The sequence below is a fragment of the Capra hircus genome, chromosome 9 (genome assembly GCF_001704415.2).
Source record: "Capra hircus breed San Clemente chromosome 9, ASM170441v1, whole genome shotgun sequence".
In the NCBI taxonomy this organism is placed as follows: domain Eukaryota; kingdom Metazoa; phylum Chordata; class Mammalia; order Artiodactyla; family Bovidae; genus Capra; species Capra hircus.
In genome coordinates this window covers 82,103,564-82,121,258 of record NC_030816.1, presented here as the reverse complement: position 1 = coordinate 82,121,258, position 17,695 = coordinate 82,103,564, and the positions used below count along the sequence as shown (strand labels likewise).

Sequence of the window (17,695 nt, the reverse complement as noted above, 5' to 3'; positions counted from 1 at the left end):
TGGGTGACTAACCACGGCAGTCTGCCCATGACCTCTCCAATTCTAGCACGGGGAGCCTCACGCGCTGGGAAACCAGGATGGCTGGTCACCCTACTTGGCAGGCGCCCAGTAAATAGGAACTATTCTAACATCAGGAACAGAAAGTAACACAGGGAACTATATTTAGTATCTTTTTTTCCCTATATATATTCCAAGATATATTCAGTATCTTATAATAAATCATAATGGAAAATAAATGAAAAAGTATTATATGTGTGGATAACTGAACCACTGTGTTGTACACCAGAAACTAATACAACATTATAAATCAACTGTACTTCAATTTTTTTAAAAAAATAGAAATGAAAAAGAAAATTACAAAATGGAAAAACCACAAGAAATAGTTTCAATGGTGAAATATGCATGCCACTGGGAATTTTTATCACCTCTCTGGTGGTAGAAAGAATTCTAAAGCAGCAGTCCGTGGTGTGTATACCCTGAACGACGCCCTCACATGGAGATGAGCCCTCTCCAGAGGTGCAAAGTCAGACTCGGAGCTACAGCAGATGCTCTCCTGCCGGCCGTGGAGACACGGGTGGCCATGTCGTGGAGAGGGCCACGAGGCAGGAGCCTGGGCAGCTCTCGGGGCTGAGGGCCTCAGTCCTACAACGGCAAGGAACTCATTTCTGTCAACAGAAATGAATGAGTCTGAGGGCTACCCCAGCCTCAGAAAAGCTCACAGTCCTTACTGCCATCCTGCTTCCCACCCTTGAGACCCTACACGGAGGACCTAGCCAGGACTGCAGACCTACAGACTGTGGGATAAGAAGTGGGTGTTGGGAACTACTAAGTCCATGGTAATTTGTTATGCAGAATCTAAAATATGTTTTCTAAGAGAGCATCCAGTTCAAAATTACAGGTGTGTGTGTGTGTGTGTGTGTGTGAAGAACACAAGCATCTGTTTATAAACAGAATTTCCTTGCATAAAATCACCTTTTTAATATGAAAAATTCAAATCCAAATTAAGTTTCTTACACAACTGACACTTTCCATACATTGACTACAGAGGTATCAAATGGCACAATCACTTTGGAAAATCGTTCCAGGCAATTCCTACTAAAGCTAAACGCATGCCCATCCTATGGCCCAGAAATTCGTCAAGAGGGCAGAGACCCACAAGAAGGCACACACACGAGTGTTACAGGCACGTCTCACCAAAACGTCCAGAAACTGGAAGCATTCCAATGCCCACCAGCAGAATGAACAGACCGTGGTGCCTTCCTCCAAGGGGAGACTGAAGGCCGCACGAGCGCGCACGCCCAGCACACAACAGGGCCGTCCCTCACAGATACCGCTGAGGGAGACGAGCCAGACGCAGAGCCAAAGGAATGACTCCACGCACAGCAAGGTCACGCACAGGCGCGACTGGTCTGTGATGACACAAGCCAGAGTCTCAGCCACCTCGCAGTGGGGTGCAGGGCCTGCGAAGGGGTCCCGGGAATGCCCTGCACCCCAATCTGGTTTATGGTTACACCTCAGATCGCATATGCAAATAATCACTGAGGTGTATGCTTAAAGTTAATGCACTTTTACCACATGCTAGCCACAGGACTGGAAAAGGTCAGTTTTCATTCCAATCCCAAAGAGAGGTAATGCCACAGAATGCTCAAACTACCGCACAATTGCACTCATCTCACATGCTAGTAAAGTAATACTCAAAATTCTCCAAGCCAGGCTTCAGCAATATGTGAACCGTGAATTTCCAGATGTTCAAGCTGGTTTTAGAAAAGGCAAAGGAACCAGAGATCAAATTGCCAACATCTGCTGTTATTAATGGTTGAGTAATACTCCATTGTATATATATACCACATCTTTATCCATTTCTCTGTCAGTGGACATTTAGGTGGCTTCCATGTCTTGTAAACAGTGCTGCAGTGAACACTGGGGTGCATGTATCCTTTCAGATCACGTTTTTCTCCAGATATATGCCCATGAGTGGGATTGCAGGGTCATATGGAGAAGGCAATGGCACTCCACTCCAGTACTCTTGCCTGGAAAATCCATGGACGGAGGAACCTGGTGGGCTGCAGTCCATGGGGTCGCTAAGAGTCGGACACGACTGAACGACTTCACTTTCACTTTTCACTTTCATGCATTGGAAAAGGAAATGGCAACCCACTCCAGTGTTCTTGCCTGGAGAATCTCAGGGACGGGGGAGCCTGATGGGCTGCCGTCTATGGGGTTGCACAGAGTCGGACACGACTGAAGTGACTTAGCAGCAGTAGCAGCAGCAGCTGGATCATCGAAAAAGCAATAGAGTTCCAGAAAAACATCTATTCCTACTTTATTGACCATGCTAAAGCCTTTGACTGTGTGGACCACAATAAACTGTGGAAAATTCTGAAAGAGATATGAATATCAGACCACCTGACTTGCTTCTTGAGAAACCTGTATACAGGTCAGGAAGCAATAGTTAGAACTGAACATGGAACAACAGACTGGTTCCAAGGAGTACTGGAAAGGAGTACGTCAAGGCTGTATATCGTCACCCTGCTTGTTTAACTTATATGCAGAGTACATCATGAGAAATGCTGGGCTGGAGGAAGCACAAGCTGGAATCAAGACTGCCAGGAGAAATATCAATAACCTCAGATATGGAGATGACACCCTTACGGCAGAAAGTGGAGAAGAACTAAAGAGCTTCTGGATCAAAGTGAAAGAGGAGGGTGAAAAAGTTGGCTTAAAGCTCAATACTCAGAAAACGAAGATCATGGCATCTGGTCCCATCATTTCATGGCAAACAGATGGGAAAACAGTGGAAACAGTGTCAGACTCTATTTTTTGGGGCTCTAAAATCACTGCAGATGGTGATTGCAGCCATGAAATTAAAAGACGCTTGATCCTTGGAAGGAAAGTTATGACCAACTTAGATAGCATATTGGAAAGCAAAGACATTACTTTGCTAACAAAGGTCCGTCTAGTCGAGGCTATGGTTTTTCCAGTGGTCATGCATGGATGTGAGAGCTGGACTATAAAGAAAGCTGAGCGCTGAAGAATTGATGCTTTTGAACTGTGGTGTTGGAGAAGACTCTTGAGAGTCCCTTGGACTGCAAGGAGATCCAACCAGTCCATTCTAAAGGAGATCAGTCCCAGGTGTTCATCGGAGGGACTGATGTTGAAGCTGAAACTCCAACACTTTGGCCACCTGATGCAGAGAGCCGACTCATTTGAAAAGACCCTGATGCTGGGAAAGATTGAGGGCAAGAGGAGAAGGGGATGACAGAGGATGAGATGGTTGGATGGCATCACTGACACAATGGATATGGGTTTGGGTAGACTCCGGGAGTTGGTGATAGACAGGGAGGCCTGGCCTGCTGCGGTTCATGGGGTCGCAAAGAGTTGGACACGACTGAGCAACTGAACTGAACTGACCCTTCAAAAATATTCTTTCCCTTTAGAACTACCCAAAACCACCTAATGACAATATAAGGTGGATTCCTCATAAGAAACTAGTGGACAGGGCAGCATGAATATGGTTAACAGGCTATGTAAGTACGCTTCTTTCAAACACACTGCTCACTAAATGCTGGTTGAAGGAATTTCAAAGATAATGACCACATTTATGTTATCAGAAGCCCAAAGGAGTCTATACACAGGTATACATAGCATAATGTCCTCAATATACTATAGCCAGCAGATGTGAAAAATCGTGGCTCTTGTCCCATTAATTACTCCCTTCATTTCCGTCCAGTTAGTTTTTTTATCTACCTCCGACATGAGAATACACGCTAGGTGTGAGGCCACCACCAAGCACGCAGATGTGAACTGTGCATGACCGAGACAGCACCATGTCCATGGTCAGCACGGCCCATCTGACCCCAGGGCAGGGACTCTGCCTGGATAAAGGTGACCATAAGGCTCAGAGCGTGACAGGCAGGTTAGGAGCATCTCATCCAATCTCACACCTGGTCAGAACGCCACCCTGGGGTCCCTGCCGAGGGGCCCCACCAACCACGGCAAAAGAATGAGGGATGCTGGAGAGGTTACACAGGCCACCGGGAATAGGGTCTCCCTGGGAACACACACAGAAGACAGGGTTCAAGTCTGAGAAGTCTTCCCCTGGCAGCAAGTCTGAGGACCTGGGGTCCATGCCGGGCAGGGCTTACAAACACCACCCATGACCAGACCGAAAGCAAAATAGAAGCCCGCTCACCTCGCTATTGTGGCCCCGCAGGTTGAAGTTGATTCTCTGTGGAGTGTTTCTGTCCCGGCGGCAGTGGCTGGAGGTGAAGGTCACCCCGACGACGCCGCGCCCGTTGCCCGTGGCCAGCCAGCCCTCCTCGTAGTAGCGCCTGCGACACACGGGCTTCTCCTTCTCACTCTTGGGGACGCGGCCCTTCCAGGACAGGCAGAGGATGTTGGAGTCGCTGCACAGGACAGGCCCATGCTCCACCGCTGCATACATACTTTTTTTGGAAGAACCGTTTTACTTAAAGAGCAAGGCTGAATGCCAAAAAATTTAAACCAATTGCTCTCACTGACTGGTGTTACTTCTGTTGTTGGCTTGCGCTGTTTTGCCCGACCCCCTTTAATTCAAACTGACCTCGTTCTAATTAAAAGGTCAGTATTTTATAAAGCTCCACCAAATGCATAGTGAAAAATTCCTCTATAAAAGATGATGGCAGTCTGCTAAGAAAAGATAATGCTTAGAAAAAAACGTGGGGTCCATTTTTATTTTCAAGTCCTTAGAGGAAGAGCCGGGTGACCCTTTGGAGAAAGAGCATCGTTGACAAGTGGTGATAAAGAAACTGCGTGTTCTTTTCACTTGGTTCTTCTTATTCAGCCTGAGATTCCAGTTTAGTGTAATGTGATTCCAGACACAAAGGGCTGCAAATACACCGATTTCAAGTAACTTAAGGCTTTAAGAATCCCTCGAGCTGGAGTGTCCCCTTCAAAAGTTCAGATACAGAGGCAGAACACACGGGATCATCTTCCTTCTGAAGCCACCCTTGGGCTTGCTTTCTCAGCTAGACCAATTTCTGCTGCTAAAGCTGAAGAAGATTGCATAAAGGGAAAAAAAGGCACACAAACCGTGCAAAACAGACTGGAGTTTGTGCAGACAGCAGTCCAAATTTTAGGAGGAAAAAAAAAACTCTTTCCTTGCTGTTCAGAGCCAGAAACCTCCAACTTCAGAGCCCGACCGGGCTTCCCAGCAGGTGGCTGTGTCCCCAGGGAGGGCCACGACACAGGCTGACGCAGCCCTGGGGGCCATAGAGGCAGGCGAGGAAGCCCCTGCCCCTAGCAGAGCCAGGAGGTTCCAGGGCTCTACAGGAACGTGGGCCTCCAGCAAATCTAAACACGCGTGCTGACAAAGGGCAGCCCAGCTGGGCTACAGGTCTCCGTACTCCCTCCCCTAGTCACTCCTCCCCTTTCTGCTCCTAAGGATGACGTGTTTTTCCATCCTGAAAGGAAAAAACTAATCCCAGAATTAAGTCCATGAATTGGTCCCCCTCTTACATGCAAGTATGCCCGGACTCAACACAGGAGAGAACCCCTTAAAGTGGAACATAGGCAAGAGTCGGGTTCTTTTCTCACTGTCTCCCTGAAGAGTGACTGTGCTGTCTGAAGGGCACTCTCCTGACCACCTTCAGAGACCGTCTCCAAATGCCCCGGGTACAGTCCAAGGAAAGAAGCTTTACAAGGATGTGCCTTGATAATTATTTTGTGATTAGCAGTTTCAATTGCTACCTTAAGGAACTATCCTACAGATACAGGCAAGGAAAAGGGAAATAATAAATTTAAATTTCTGGACTTTTAAAAAGGCAAAGAAATCAGTTCATTGTTCAAACTTGCCCCATCACAACCTGGCTGGCTTTCCTCCAGTCCTAAGCACACAGTGAGAGCCACCCTTCAGTCCTGAATTTTAACGTCTGTCCAAATCACGAGACCCACTGAAAAATAAAGTGCAAAAAGCACGGCACACTCCCACCTGCAAGGCTTGAAATCACACTTCCCCCTCAGTCACCTTCTCATTTAGTTCCTTCTTTAAACTGGAGAGGTATTTTTGAGGCTTGATCTGTGCAAGCTTTTTTTTCTCTTCTTTTTGCAAACTTTCTTTACCCGTGAAGACCATATGGAAAACTGGCCATTAGTGATGTATTTCTCTCCCCGGGCTCCCAAGCCCAGTGGTGTCAAGTTGCTCCATCTGATTCTTAAATTAATTTTCATCAGTTGTAGAACTCTTCAAGAGAGCACAAGAATGAGCCTCTCTTCTCGTGTAAATGTGTATGTATAGAAAGAAAGTTTTAAATATACATAGACACACACTCTTCAAACGGCACACAAAACGTCTGTTTTCCCAGTTGTTTCATGAACCATCAGATTGATCACAGCTTGAAGGCCCTGGAGTCTGACAAATCTGTAAGACAAAATGGGACACACAGAAAAAGAATTTAAAATCCTGAAGAATAAAGGTTTTAACACACTTTTACTAGTAAACATATAAACATAATACAATAACATAATAATCGCTATAACTGAAATCAGAGACCCCTCTGGACACACATGTTTACCAAATGGAGCTACACACTGGTAAGATTTCAATAGTAAAAGAGCACTCCACGCCGACTCACAGGCAACACGCACCGTAAGGAGCTGGATGCCATGTGCCGTTTACTAAGCTTGCCAGTGGCTGCGCAGAGTGAGTGAAACAACACTGCACTGTCCCTTCTGAGACTGGGAGCCCTGAATGTGCGCACTTCCCGGCCAGAGGTCACCATCCTGAGCTAAGCGACATCCTCAAAAAGGAGATGGAAGAGGCTCCAGCAAGTTATCTGAAGGGATGTTTTCACTTTCAGTAAAAGCTCTTCCCTGAAGACACAAGGCAGCGAGAGCCTTTAAAACTCTCCATTCATGACTGCCAGCAGATCACAGAGCAAAGTCCAGCTGTCGGCTTTTACGTTGTCTACTAGCAATAAAGTTTCAGAGAATCTATCTCCAGCAAACCCATTCCTTCCTGCTGCCTTTGGTCCGGCTCCACATCACATCCACAGAAACACTGGACGACTTGCTCCCTAACTTCCCCGCTCTGTCCCACCTTCCAGAGAACCCTCAGAGTGATCTAAAACTCAAGGCTGCTCAAAGAGCCTGGACTGTCCTCTCACCTCCCTCGCACCAGGCCACCCCCAGAGAGCTAGCTGAAATGGACAGCCCAGCCCTACCTCACCCCCATACCTGACACTGGACCTGGATATCTGCATCTTTAACAAGTTCCCAAGAGACGCTGACACTGCTGGTCTGGAACCAGCTCTCAGAGCCACTGGCCTATGAGATCAAGTGCCAGCAGGACCCTTCGCGATCTGATGGCACGTGTCCTCCTCTGTGACAGCCCCCGCACCCGGCCTGTGTTCAGCCCTCACCCTCTGGCCAATCCCTAGACTGCGTCCCCTCTCCTTCTTGTTGCCATGGCCTGTGCTCCTTTCCCAAGCCAGGCCCACATCTCCTCTAACACCTACTACACAGCACCTTTCCTGGGAAGCTTCCCAGAGACCCCGTGCTAACCTGCCAACAGCCTTCATCTCGCTTCATCCTGATTCTCTTCCCGGCACTCCCAGAGGCCGAGAACCTACGCTTTTCATCCCTGTCACAGAACTTAGCACAAACAAGTTACTCAATGGAAGTTTCTAAGAGGATGCAGGCCAAGGCAAGGCAGAAGCTACAAATAACTTCCTTGAGATACCCTAATTCAAATGAGTCACAGTACATATACTTCCTTTGTGTCTAAAATCAAAACAATTCAATTCTCTGAGGAAGCACTTGTACCTGAGGGGGAAAAAGTAAAAACAAATGCTATCAAATTCAAATGAATGCTATGTTCTTCCTCCAGAAATTCTAACACCATGGTACAATATTCCCTTAGTCCTTACCCCTGGCCTGTAGACGAGCACCAGAGGGGAAAAGCAAAAGCACCTTCTCAAGACGCAGCAATTACTAATGTTTAACCCACATTAAACACAATGTATACCATCCGTTCCCTCACATCCTCCCCAGACAGGAGGTGGTCCATAACATCAAAATTACTTTCAAAATAATACTAAGACATTATAAATCTTCACTGCATCACAATTTCTTTCAATGGTGCAAAATCAACAGTGGGGGCAACCGCCAGCCCAATGGCACAGACCAAGGCCCAGCATCAGCCGGTACCAGGGCTCGTCAGACCTTTTAACATGCCGTCCACGTTTAAGGATGTTCTTAATGCAGCAGTAAAAATGATTATTATTCAATCTCACCCCTTGAGGCCATGGTTGTTCAGCTCTCTGTTTCAAACAGCGAGCTCTCACACAGCCCTTGTGCAGACTGCAGCGCCATGGGGCAACTGAGGAGAAGCACTTGTGCTAGTCTAAGCTATGGGCTGAGCACACCGCCTTCTTCATGGAACGCCATGTTTACTGGAAAGAATGACTGACAAATCATGGTCATTCAGGCTTGGGTCTTTGGCAGACATTTTTCTTTAACATGAACAAACTGAGCTGTCACTGATGGTATTTGTTGCCAATAATAAAAGTAGAGTGTTCAAGTTAAAATTAAAATTGTGGGAAAAACAGCATCTATCATCATGTGCTTGATAGAATCCCAAGATTTAAAGACACTCTGCAAGCAAAAGAAGGTGGTATTGATAAAGGTTAACTTTTGATAGCAGACTTCATATTTCATAGTGTGTCAGTATTTGGAATATTCACATAGCTTAAAGCAACATTTTTCAAATGACCAATGCATACTGATAACAATTATGCTTTACAGAACCATTCAAAGTGCAAAAAAGAGAAATGGATTTTAGTATAAACAAGTACGAAAAAGTCACTAATACATTTATTTATTATTATTATTTTTTTGCAATAATGTCTCAACTTTTATTGACCTCCTGCCCCCCAGGGGACCCTGCTTCTGCTGCCTCAGTGCCTCAGAACTTTGGCGTCTGAGGTCTCAGACACCACTTTGCCATCCACGAGCCTGAGGGTGGTGGTCTTCTGGATGCTTTGCCTGGAGGTGCTGCTGTCCAGAGCGTCACCAAGACTGAAATCCTCCCCATCTTCCAGCAGACGGCGGTAGGTACTGATCTCAGCCTCCAGCTTGACCTTGACATTCAGCAGGGCCTCGTACTCCTGGGTCTGGCGTTGCCCCTCTGCCCGGGTCTGGGCCAGCTCTGACTCCAGGTGCAGGAGGAATCCGTTGAGCTGCTCCATCTGCATGGCGTAGCGGGCCTCCACTTCCCTCAGGCTGTTCTCCAAGCTGGCCTTCAGATTTCTCATGGAGTCCAGGTCGATCTCCAGGGACTGGACGGTGCGCCTCAGCTCTGTGAGGGTCATCTCAGCAGCTCCTATCTCAGCGGTCTGCGAGGTGACCACTGTGGTGCTCTCCTCAATCTGCCGGGACCAGTACTTGTTCAGCTCCTCTCGGTTCTTCTGAGCCAGCTCGTCATACTGGGCCCGGATGTCTGCCATGATGTTGCTAAGGTCCTGAGGTGTGGGGGCATCCAACTCCACGGTCAGCCCAGAGTTGGCAATTTGGTTTTGTAGACCCTTTACTTCCTCCTCATGGTTCTTCTCCATGAAGAGCAGCTCCTCGAGAACCTCGATCTCAGTCTCCAGCTGCAGCCGGGTGACACTGGTGTCATCGATGACCTTGCGGAGCCCATGTGTGTCACTCTCCACAGACTGGCACATGGCCAGTTCCGTCTCATACTTGACTCTGAAGTCATCAGCAGCAAGACGGGCATTGTCAATCTGCAGGACAATGCGGGCGTTGTCCACAGAATTTACAAAAATCTGAGCCCTCAGGTCCTCAATGATCTTCAGGCAGTGTCCCCAGTCTCTGACCTGGGGTCCCTTCTTCTCCAGGTGTTCCCGGGTTTTGCTCTCCAGTCTCCGGTTATCCGCCTCCGGGCTCACCTTCTCCAGGTAGGAGGCCAGGCAGTCATTCAGGTCTTGCATGGTCTCCTTCTCGCCCTGGATGCCCCCTACACCCACGAGACCCGCGGCCATCCCGGCGCCCAGGTTCCTGGACCCCCAGCCGCCCCGGGCGCTGGTGGTGCAAGACACGGAGATCTGGGAGCCCGAGCCCCCGGCGCCTGCATAGACGCTGGCCACGTTGCTGGCCAGTCGGACCCGGTGGCCCGACGACTGCACGGAGCCCAGGGACCGGTAGTTGGAGAAGGTGGATTGGGCGCTGAAGCTCATGTTTGTTCTCGAGGAAAGAGTGAGGCCAGGACTCTAGGTGCTGGGCCCACTAATACATTTAAAATTCCACATTGGTACTAACCTTTAAGAAACTACCACTTGTTGAGTTCTAGTGGAGTAACAAAAATATCCATGATTAGCTGAGAAGACTATTAAAATACTCTTCCCTTTTCCAACCACATATCTGTGTGAGGTCAGATTTTCTTTAGACATTACAACAAAACAGCATATTGCAACAGATTGAATACAGATGCAGATATGGGAATATAACTATCTTTTCAGTATGTTTAGACCATTTCTGCTTTATTGACTATGCCAAAGCCTTTGACTGTGTGGATCATAATAAACTGTGGAAAATTCTGAAAGAGATGGCAATACCAGACCACCTGACCTGCCTCTTGAGAAATCTGTGTGCAGGTCAGGAAGCAACAGTTAGAACTGGACATGGAACAACAGACTGGTTCCAAACAGGAAAAGGAGTACGTTAAGGCTGTATATTGTCACCCTACTTATTTATCTTCTATGCAGAGTACATCATGAGAAACGCTGGACTGGAAGAAGCACAAGCTGGAATCAAGATTGCCGGGAGAAATATCAATAACCTCAGATATGCAGATGACACCACCCTTATGGCAGAAAGTGAAGAGGAACTAAAAAGCCTCTTGATGAAAGTGAAAGTGGAGAGTGAAAAAGTTGGCTTAAAGCTCAATATTCAGAAAATGAAGATCACGGCATCTGGTCCCATCACTTCATGGGAAATAGATGGGGAAACAGTGGAAACAGTGTCAGACTTTATTTTTGGGGGCTCCAAAATCACTGCAGATGGTGATTGCAGCCATGAAATTAAAAGACACTTGATCCTTGGAAGGAAAGTTATGACCAATCTAGACAGCATATTCAAAAGCAGAGGCATTACTTTGCTAACAAAGGTCCATCTAGTCAAGGCTATGGTTTTTCCAGTGGTCATGTATGGATGTGAGAGTTGGACTGTGAAGAAAGCTGAGCGCTGAACAATTGCTGCTTTTGAACTGTGGTGTTGGAGAAGACTCTTGAGGGTCCCTTGGACTGCAAGGAGATCCAACCAGTCCATTTTGAGGAGATCAGCCCTGGGATTTCTTTGGAAGGAATGATGCTAAAGTTGAAGCTCCAGTACTCTGGCTACCTCATGCGAAGAGTTGACTTATTGAAAAAGACTCTGATGCTGGGAGGGATTGGGGACAGGAGGAGAAGGGAACGACAGAGGATGAGATGGCTGGATGGCATCACCGACTTGATGGACGTGAGTTTGGGTGAACTCTGGGAGTTGGTGATGGACAGGGAGGCCTGGCGTGCTGCAATTCATGGGGTCACAAAGCGTCAGACACGACTGAGCGACTGAACTGAACTGAGACACTGAAGATATTGTACCAAAATGTGAAATACTGCTACTCTTCTCAGTAAAGTTTTCAGTTAGAAAGTACAGCTATTCTTTCATAGAAAATAGATTATTTATAATTTTTAGGTTTGTTTTTAAATGAGCTAGTAAATTTTTTTATTTCTGTTTTAGTTTCTAATATCGTAAATCAGCAGCTCACACCCACACTGGAGGAGTATTCTTGCCTGGAGAATCCCATGGACAGAGGAGCCTGGCAGGCTATGGTCCATGGGGTTGCAGAGTCGGACACGACTAAAGCAAATGAGCACCAAAATCCACATACTCAAAGCTCTTTTTGGACTTCAATAGTTTTTGAGATACAAAGGGGCCCTAAAACCAAAAAGGTTAAAAATCACTGACATCCCAACTCTCTAGAATGGAAGCCTTAAATAACTATTGAAATAAAGTGTCAGTATGTAGGATAAATTTCCATAGTAAAAGCACAGACCAAAGTGTTTCATTTTGTGTATGTTGCTATGGTTTTTAACCAAACTTTTAAAATTAAAAGTTCCATATATGCTAGACAAATAAGGCAGCTATTTTAAAGAAAAATGGCATGCAGCTTTATTATTTCTCAAACGGATAGTGGATATCAAAATCTAACAACAAAAGAACACAATTATAGTCTCCTAATTACTGAAAGCAGGTGCCTATCTTTTATTTTTTAATTCTTTGCTGTTCTTAACTCCATGTAGTTCTTTAGTTTTGGCTTCATTGCTGCTCAGGCTTTTCTGTAGTTGCAGCAAGCAGGGTTTGCTCTCCAGTGAGCCGGCTTCCCGCTGTGGCGGCTTCTCTTGTTACGGGGCCCAGGCTCTAGGGCTGGAGGCTTCAGGTGCTGCAGCTCCTGGGCTCCAGAGCACCGGCTCAGTAGCGGCGGCACACGGGCTTAGTTGCTCCATAGCATGTGGGATCAAGCCCATGTCCCCTGCACTGGCAGGTGGATTCTTTACTACTGAGCCACAGGGAAGCTCAGCGTTTCAGCTGCTAAGCTGTGTCCGACTCCTTGCAACCCCATGACCTGCAAGGCCCAGGCTGGCGCCAATCTTAGTGCTACCATTAACAGAAACAGGTGATGTGGGACGCTCCCCTTCTTTCTGTCTTATTTTCTCAGGAGAAAATAAGGATATAACTGATCAGTTTCTAGGGGAAGCTGATTTTCAAATCAGCACTAGTAAAAGGGTTTGGTATAAAAAGGTTAAAAGGCAACTATTCAACTGAAAGCAGTGACTTGAAACAAATATTTGCACATGTACATCCATGTTCAAAGCAGCACTATTCACAAAAGCTTGAAGGTGGAGGCAACCCGAGTGTCCTCAGACAGATGCGTGAGTAAACAAGATGTGGAAACACATACAATGTTATTCAGCCTTAAAAAGAAATTGTGTCTGAAACATGCTACAACATGGATGAAACTTGAAGACATTATGCCAAGTGAAATAAACCAGACACATAAGGACAAATATATATAAGTATGATTCCACTTATATGAAGAATCTAGAGCAGTCAATTTCAGAGACAGAGTAGAATGGTGGCTGCAAGGGGCTGGGAGAGGGGAGATTGGGGAGTTCTGAATTAATGGGTACAGACTTTCAGTTTGAGATGAAGAAAAATTTCTGGACCTGGCCAGTGGTAATGGTTGCATAAAAATGTGCATGTACTTCTATTAAGGTCATTGTCGTTGGACTGTACAGGTAAAAATGATTAAAATGATAGATTCGTTATGTATTCATATATCTCACCTCGTTTTTTAAAATCAGGTGAGAAAAACAACTATTCATACAAAGTTTTTCTGTTAGCATTATGATGTTTCTACTTTAAAACTATTAATACAGGCCCATGAGCCACCCCTGAATCTTTCATTAGACATAAACAATGCTAACATCTGAATTCTGGTCCAAACATGCTTTTGTTAACTACAGCTTATTTTCAAACTATTCCTATATTAAATCACTGAAAAATCTATTCCTGCTTTTAAGAGATTACAACCTAAGAGCAAATAATACATGTGCCTGATTGAATTAACAATCTGACAACCATCTCCTAGGAGACAGTAAACTTGTAAGATGCTTCACACTCTAACTTTCCACACCATCCAGTTCTAATGATAAATCAGGAGTCCCAGAATTTGGGAAAGTACAACTTAGGGATAGAACTGTACATCATTAAAAAAAAATCCTATACTAATTATAGGCACTTCTGGATTAACTGACCAACAAACCTTAACTGAACACCTACCACCCAGGAGGCCCCATGCTACACACGCTGCCCCACCTGTCTCCAGTCAGAGACTCTATTTTCTAACTAGAATTATCTCACTACGGTTTATTCTGGTTTATCTGATTCCTACTTTCCACCAACAAGGATAAATTTTACTATGGGGGGGGATTAAAAACACATTTTTCAGTTATTTTTTAAATCATCTGAATTAATGTTAAACATCAGAGATAATATAAATTGGGGAAGATGTTTTTCATTTAGACAATTTTGATAGAAATGGATTCATTAAAAGCTATAAGGCTGTCATGACTCTGGAAAACTGCTGGTGTTAGCTAGTACTACTGAAGATGTGAATGCTCTGCAAGCAGCAATTCCTCTCCTGAATATGTGCACCAGACAGATCCTTCAAACTCTCCAGGGAATAAATAAACAGCCATTTATAGCAGCAGCGGCATTTACATTAGCCAGACACTGAAACAAACCTAAATGGATCGTGTGTGGTATACTCAAACAACAGAATTCTATACAGCAATGTAAATAAGTACTACACAGAAGAGGAGGGAATTTCACAGGCACAATGCTGAACAGAAGGACCTTATGAAAGAATACTTACAACATGAATTCATTTACATAAAGTTCAAAACAGCCAAACTAATTTATCACTTAAGACTGCATAAGTACAAGTAAAATTTTTAAAGCAAGGCAAATACAAAGCAGTAGACTAGTTACCAGAAAAGGAGAGGGGGCTGGAAACTGCGATTAGGGAAGGGCACAGACATGGTCTGGCAGGTGCACAATAGCCAGACAGTCCAGGTCTGGATCGGGGCGGCAGTTTGGGGGTGTTCCCTCTGTCATTGTTCTTTACGACCTCTGTGTCTGACATATTTTTCTACATGGATGGTATATCTCACAATAAACAGATTTAACACCTGTGAACTGTATTAGGCATCAGTCCTCTGAAGCTTTTAGATAAAGGGGATGACAAGATGGTGGAGGAGCAGGTGGGCGTGGAGTACTTCTCTCTCCACAGATGCATCAGGAATACATGTTCAGAGCTCTTCAGAGCTAAGGATCTCGCGGAGCACCAGCTGAGAGTGGGCAGGAGTCCCCGAGCACCAGAAAGGCTCAGTAGGATGGGGATTTTAGACAATTCAATTATTAAGGAGTTTTTTTTAGTTATAATGAGTATTCTCTCAATCTAGAAAATCCCAATAAAGAATAAAAAAAATGCTATTCTAGTTCTCAAGCTAAGAAAGTGTCCACAAAGAAAATACATACTAACAGTAACAAATGGAGATAAGAAATTTGCAGAATAAAGCTCTATTTCTTTAAAGTATAAAATTTTAAGACAGGAGTTAAGCAGAAGACTGAAATGAGAAGCAAAAAGTAGATTTGGGGAAAAAACATACAGATGTTGCTAGATGAATCCCAAATAGAAAGATAAAATTAACAAAGCAGAAACTTTTGAATGAAATATTCCAAACAAGCTAAAGTTGAAGCTTGTGATTATAAACTTGTTTGTGGGTCTGAGAAAGAAGAGGAAAAAAAATGAGTTTTCCTGACTGGTGATATAAATTAAACACACCCCAATTTCTAGAAAAGAACCTCTTGATAAAGGTGAAAAAGGAGAGTAAAAAAGCTGGCTTAAAACTCAACATTCAAAAAACAAAGATCATGGCATCTGGCCCCATCATTTCACAGTAAATTGATGAGGGAAAAATGGAAACAGTGACAGATTTTATTTTCTTGGGCTCCAAAATCACTGCAGACAGTGACTGCAGTCATAAAATTAAAAGACGCTTGCTCCCTGGAAGAAAAGCTATGACAAACCTAGACAGCATATTAAAAAGCAGAGACATTCCTTTGCCCACAGAGGTCTGTACAGACAAAGTTACGGTTTTTCCAGTAGCCATGTATGGATGTGAGAGTTGGACTATAAAGCTGAGAGCCGAAGAATTGATGCTTTTGAACTGTGGTGCTGGAGAAGACTCGAGAGTCCCTTGGACAGCAAGGAGATCAAACCAGTCAATCCTAAAGGAAATCAGTCCTGAATATTCATTGGAAGGACTGATGCTGAAGCTGAAGCTCCAATACTTTGTCCACCTGATGCGAAGAACTGACTCCCTGGGAAAGACCCTGATGCTGGGAAAGATAAAAGGGAGAAGAAGAGGGCAACAGAGGATGAGATGATTGGATGGCATCATCGACTCAATGGATATGAGTCTGAGCAAGCTCCGGGAGATAGTGAAGGACAGGGAAGCCTGTCCTGCTACAGTCCACGGGGTCACAAAGAGTCAAACAGGACTGAACAACAACAACAAATTTCTACTCCCTGGATGGCAGCTACTGCCTCAGCCGCCTGCTGCCTCGGACCTGGCTCCAGGCAGGGTGGAGGGCAGGTGGCTTCCTCCACCCCAGGGCTCCTAGGCTGTCACCTTTCCACAGACAGCCACATTTTTTTAACTACAATGACCTGCCTCTAATTACAGTCACTCTTCTCCCTGGGGAATTTTCCACAACCCACAAGTATCAAAGGAGCCCAAGGCAGTTCTAACTGGTTACTAATTAGTTTCAATAGCTGCCTTGAGGCTAGTTCAAATTTGCCTTCCAACACTGCTTTTAAGGTAAACTCTCAGATGAACCTAAAGAATAATACATTTAGTGAAGTAAGTGAGAAAGAGAAAAACCAACACGGTATACATTATCACCTATCAGTTCAGTTCAGTCGCTCAGTCGTGTCTGACTCTGGGACCCCATGAACCGCAGCACACCAGGCCTCCCTGTCCATCACCAACTCCCAGAGTTCACTCAAACTCATATCCATTGAGTCAGTGATGCCATCCAACCATCTCATCCTCTGTCGTTCCCTTCTCCCCCTGCCTTCAATCTTTCCCAACATCAGGGTCTTTTCAAATGAGTCAGCTCTTTGCATTAGGTGGCCAAAATACTGGAGTTTCAGCTTCAACATCAGTCCTAATGAACACCCAGGTCTGTTTTCCTTTAGGATGGACTGGTTGGATCTCCTTGCAGTCCAAGGGACTCTCAAGAGTCTTCTCCAACACCACAGTTCAAAAGCATCAATTCTTCAGCACTCAGCTTTCTTTACAGTCCAGCTCTCACATCCATACATGACCACAGGAAAAACCAGAGCCTTGACTAGACAGACCTTTGTTGGCAAAGTGATGTCTCTGCTTTTGAATATGCTATCTAAGTTGGTTATAACTTTCCTTCCAAGGAGTAAGCATCTTTTAATTTCATGGCTACAATTACTATCTGCAGTGATTTTAGAGGCCCCCAAAATTAAGTCAGCCACTGTTTCCCCATCTATTATCACCCATATGTGGAATCTAAAAATTAAATGAATGTATATAACAAAATAGAAGCATATTCACAGTATAAATAACAGACCATTTACCAGTGGGGAGAGGGAAGGAGGAGGAACAAAACAGGGGTAGGGAATTGAGTGGGACAAATTCCTGTCTATAAAACAGACACGCAATAAGGATAACACAATGTACAGCACAGGGAAATGCAGCCATTATATTATTATAACTTTATATGGAGCATAATCTATAAAAATACTGAGTCACTACGCCGTACACTTGAAGCTAATACAATATTATAAAACAACTATACTTCATTTCTTTAAAAAAATCAATGGTAAACAGTCTATGGGGCAGGAGGGGAGGGCTGGGAGACAGGGATACCTCGGCAGTCACTTGTCTCTTGGCTGCCACATGAAAAACCTAGAGCACCACTGCAGAGACAGTGGAGTTCAATAATGATTAGATTATTTTAAATTATTATTTTGCTGTTATTCTCTAGCTCTTAATTCTCAAAACATGCT

General features: G+C 45.0%; 1 protein-coding gene and 1 pseudogene across 2 annotated transcripts in view; both read right to left on the bottom strand.

Moving 5' to 3' along the window:
- Positions 1-17,695, bottom strand: part of TULP4 (tubby like protein 4) — a 197,972-nt gene that overhangs the window by 138,326 nt on the left and 41,951 nt on the right. The window contains exon 2 of the mRNA XM_018053415.1: positions 4,193-6,397. Coding sequence (XP_017908904.1) covers positions 4,193-4,444 — 252 coding nt within the window. The 5' untranslated portion in view covers positions 4,445-6,397. The remainder of the gene's footprint in view (positions 1-4,192; positions 6,398-17,695) is intronic.
- On the bottom strand, positions 8,873-10,232 carry LOC102180595 (annotated as a pseudogene). The gene has a single exon (XR_001918560.1). The product of XR_001918560.1 is annotated as a keratin, type I cytoskeletal 18 pseudogene (transcript).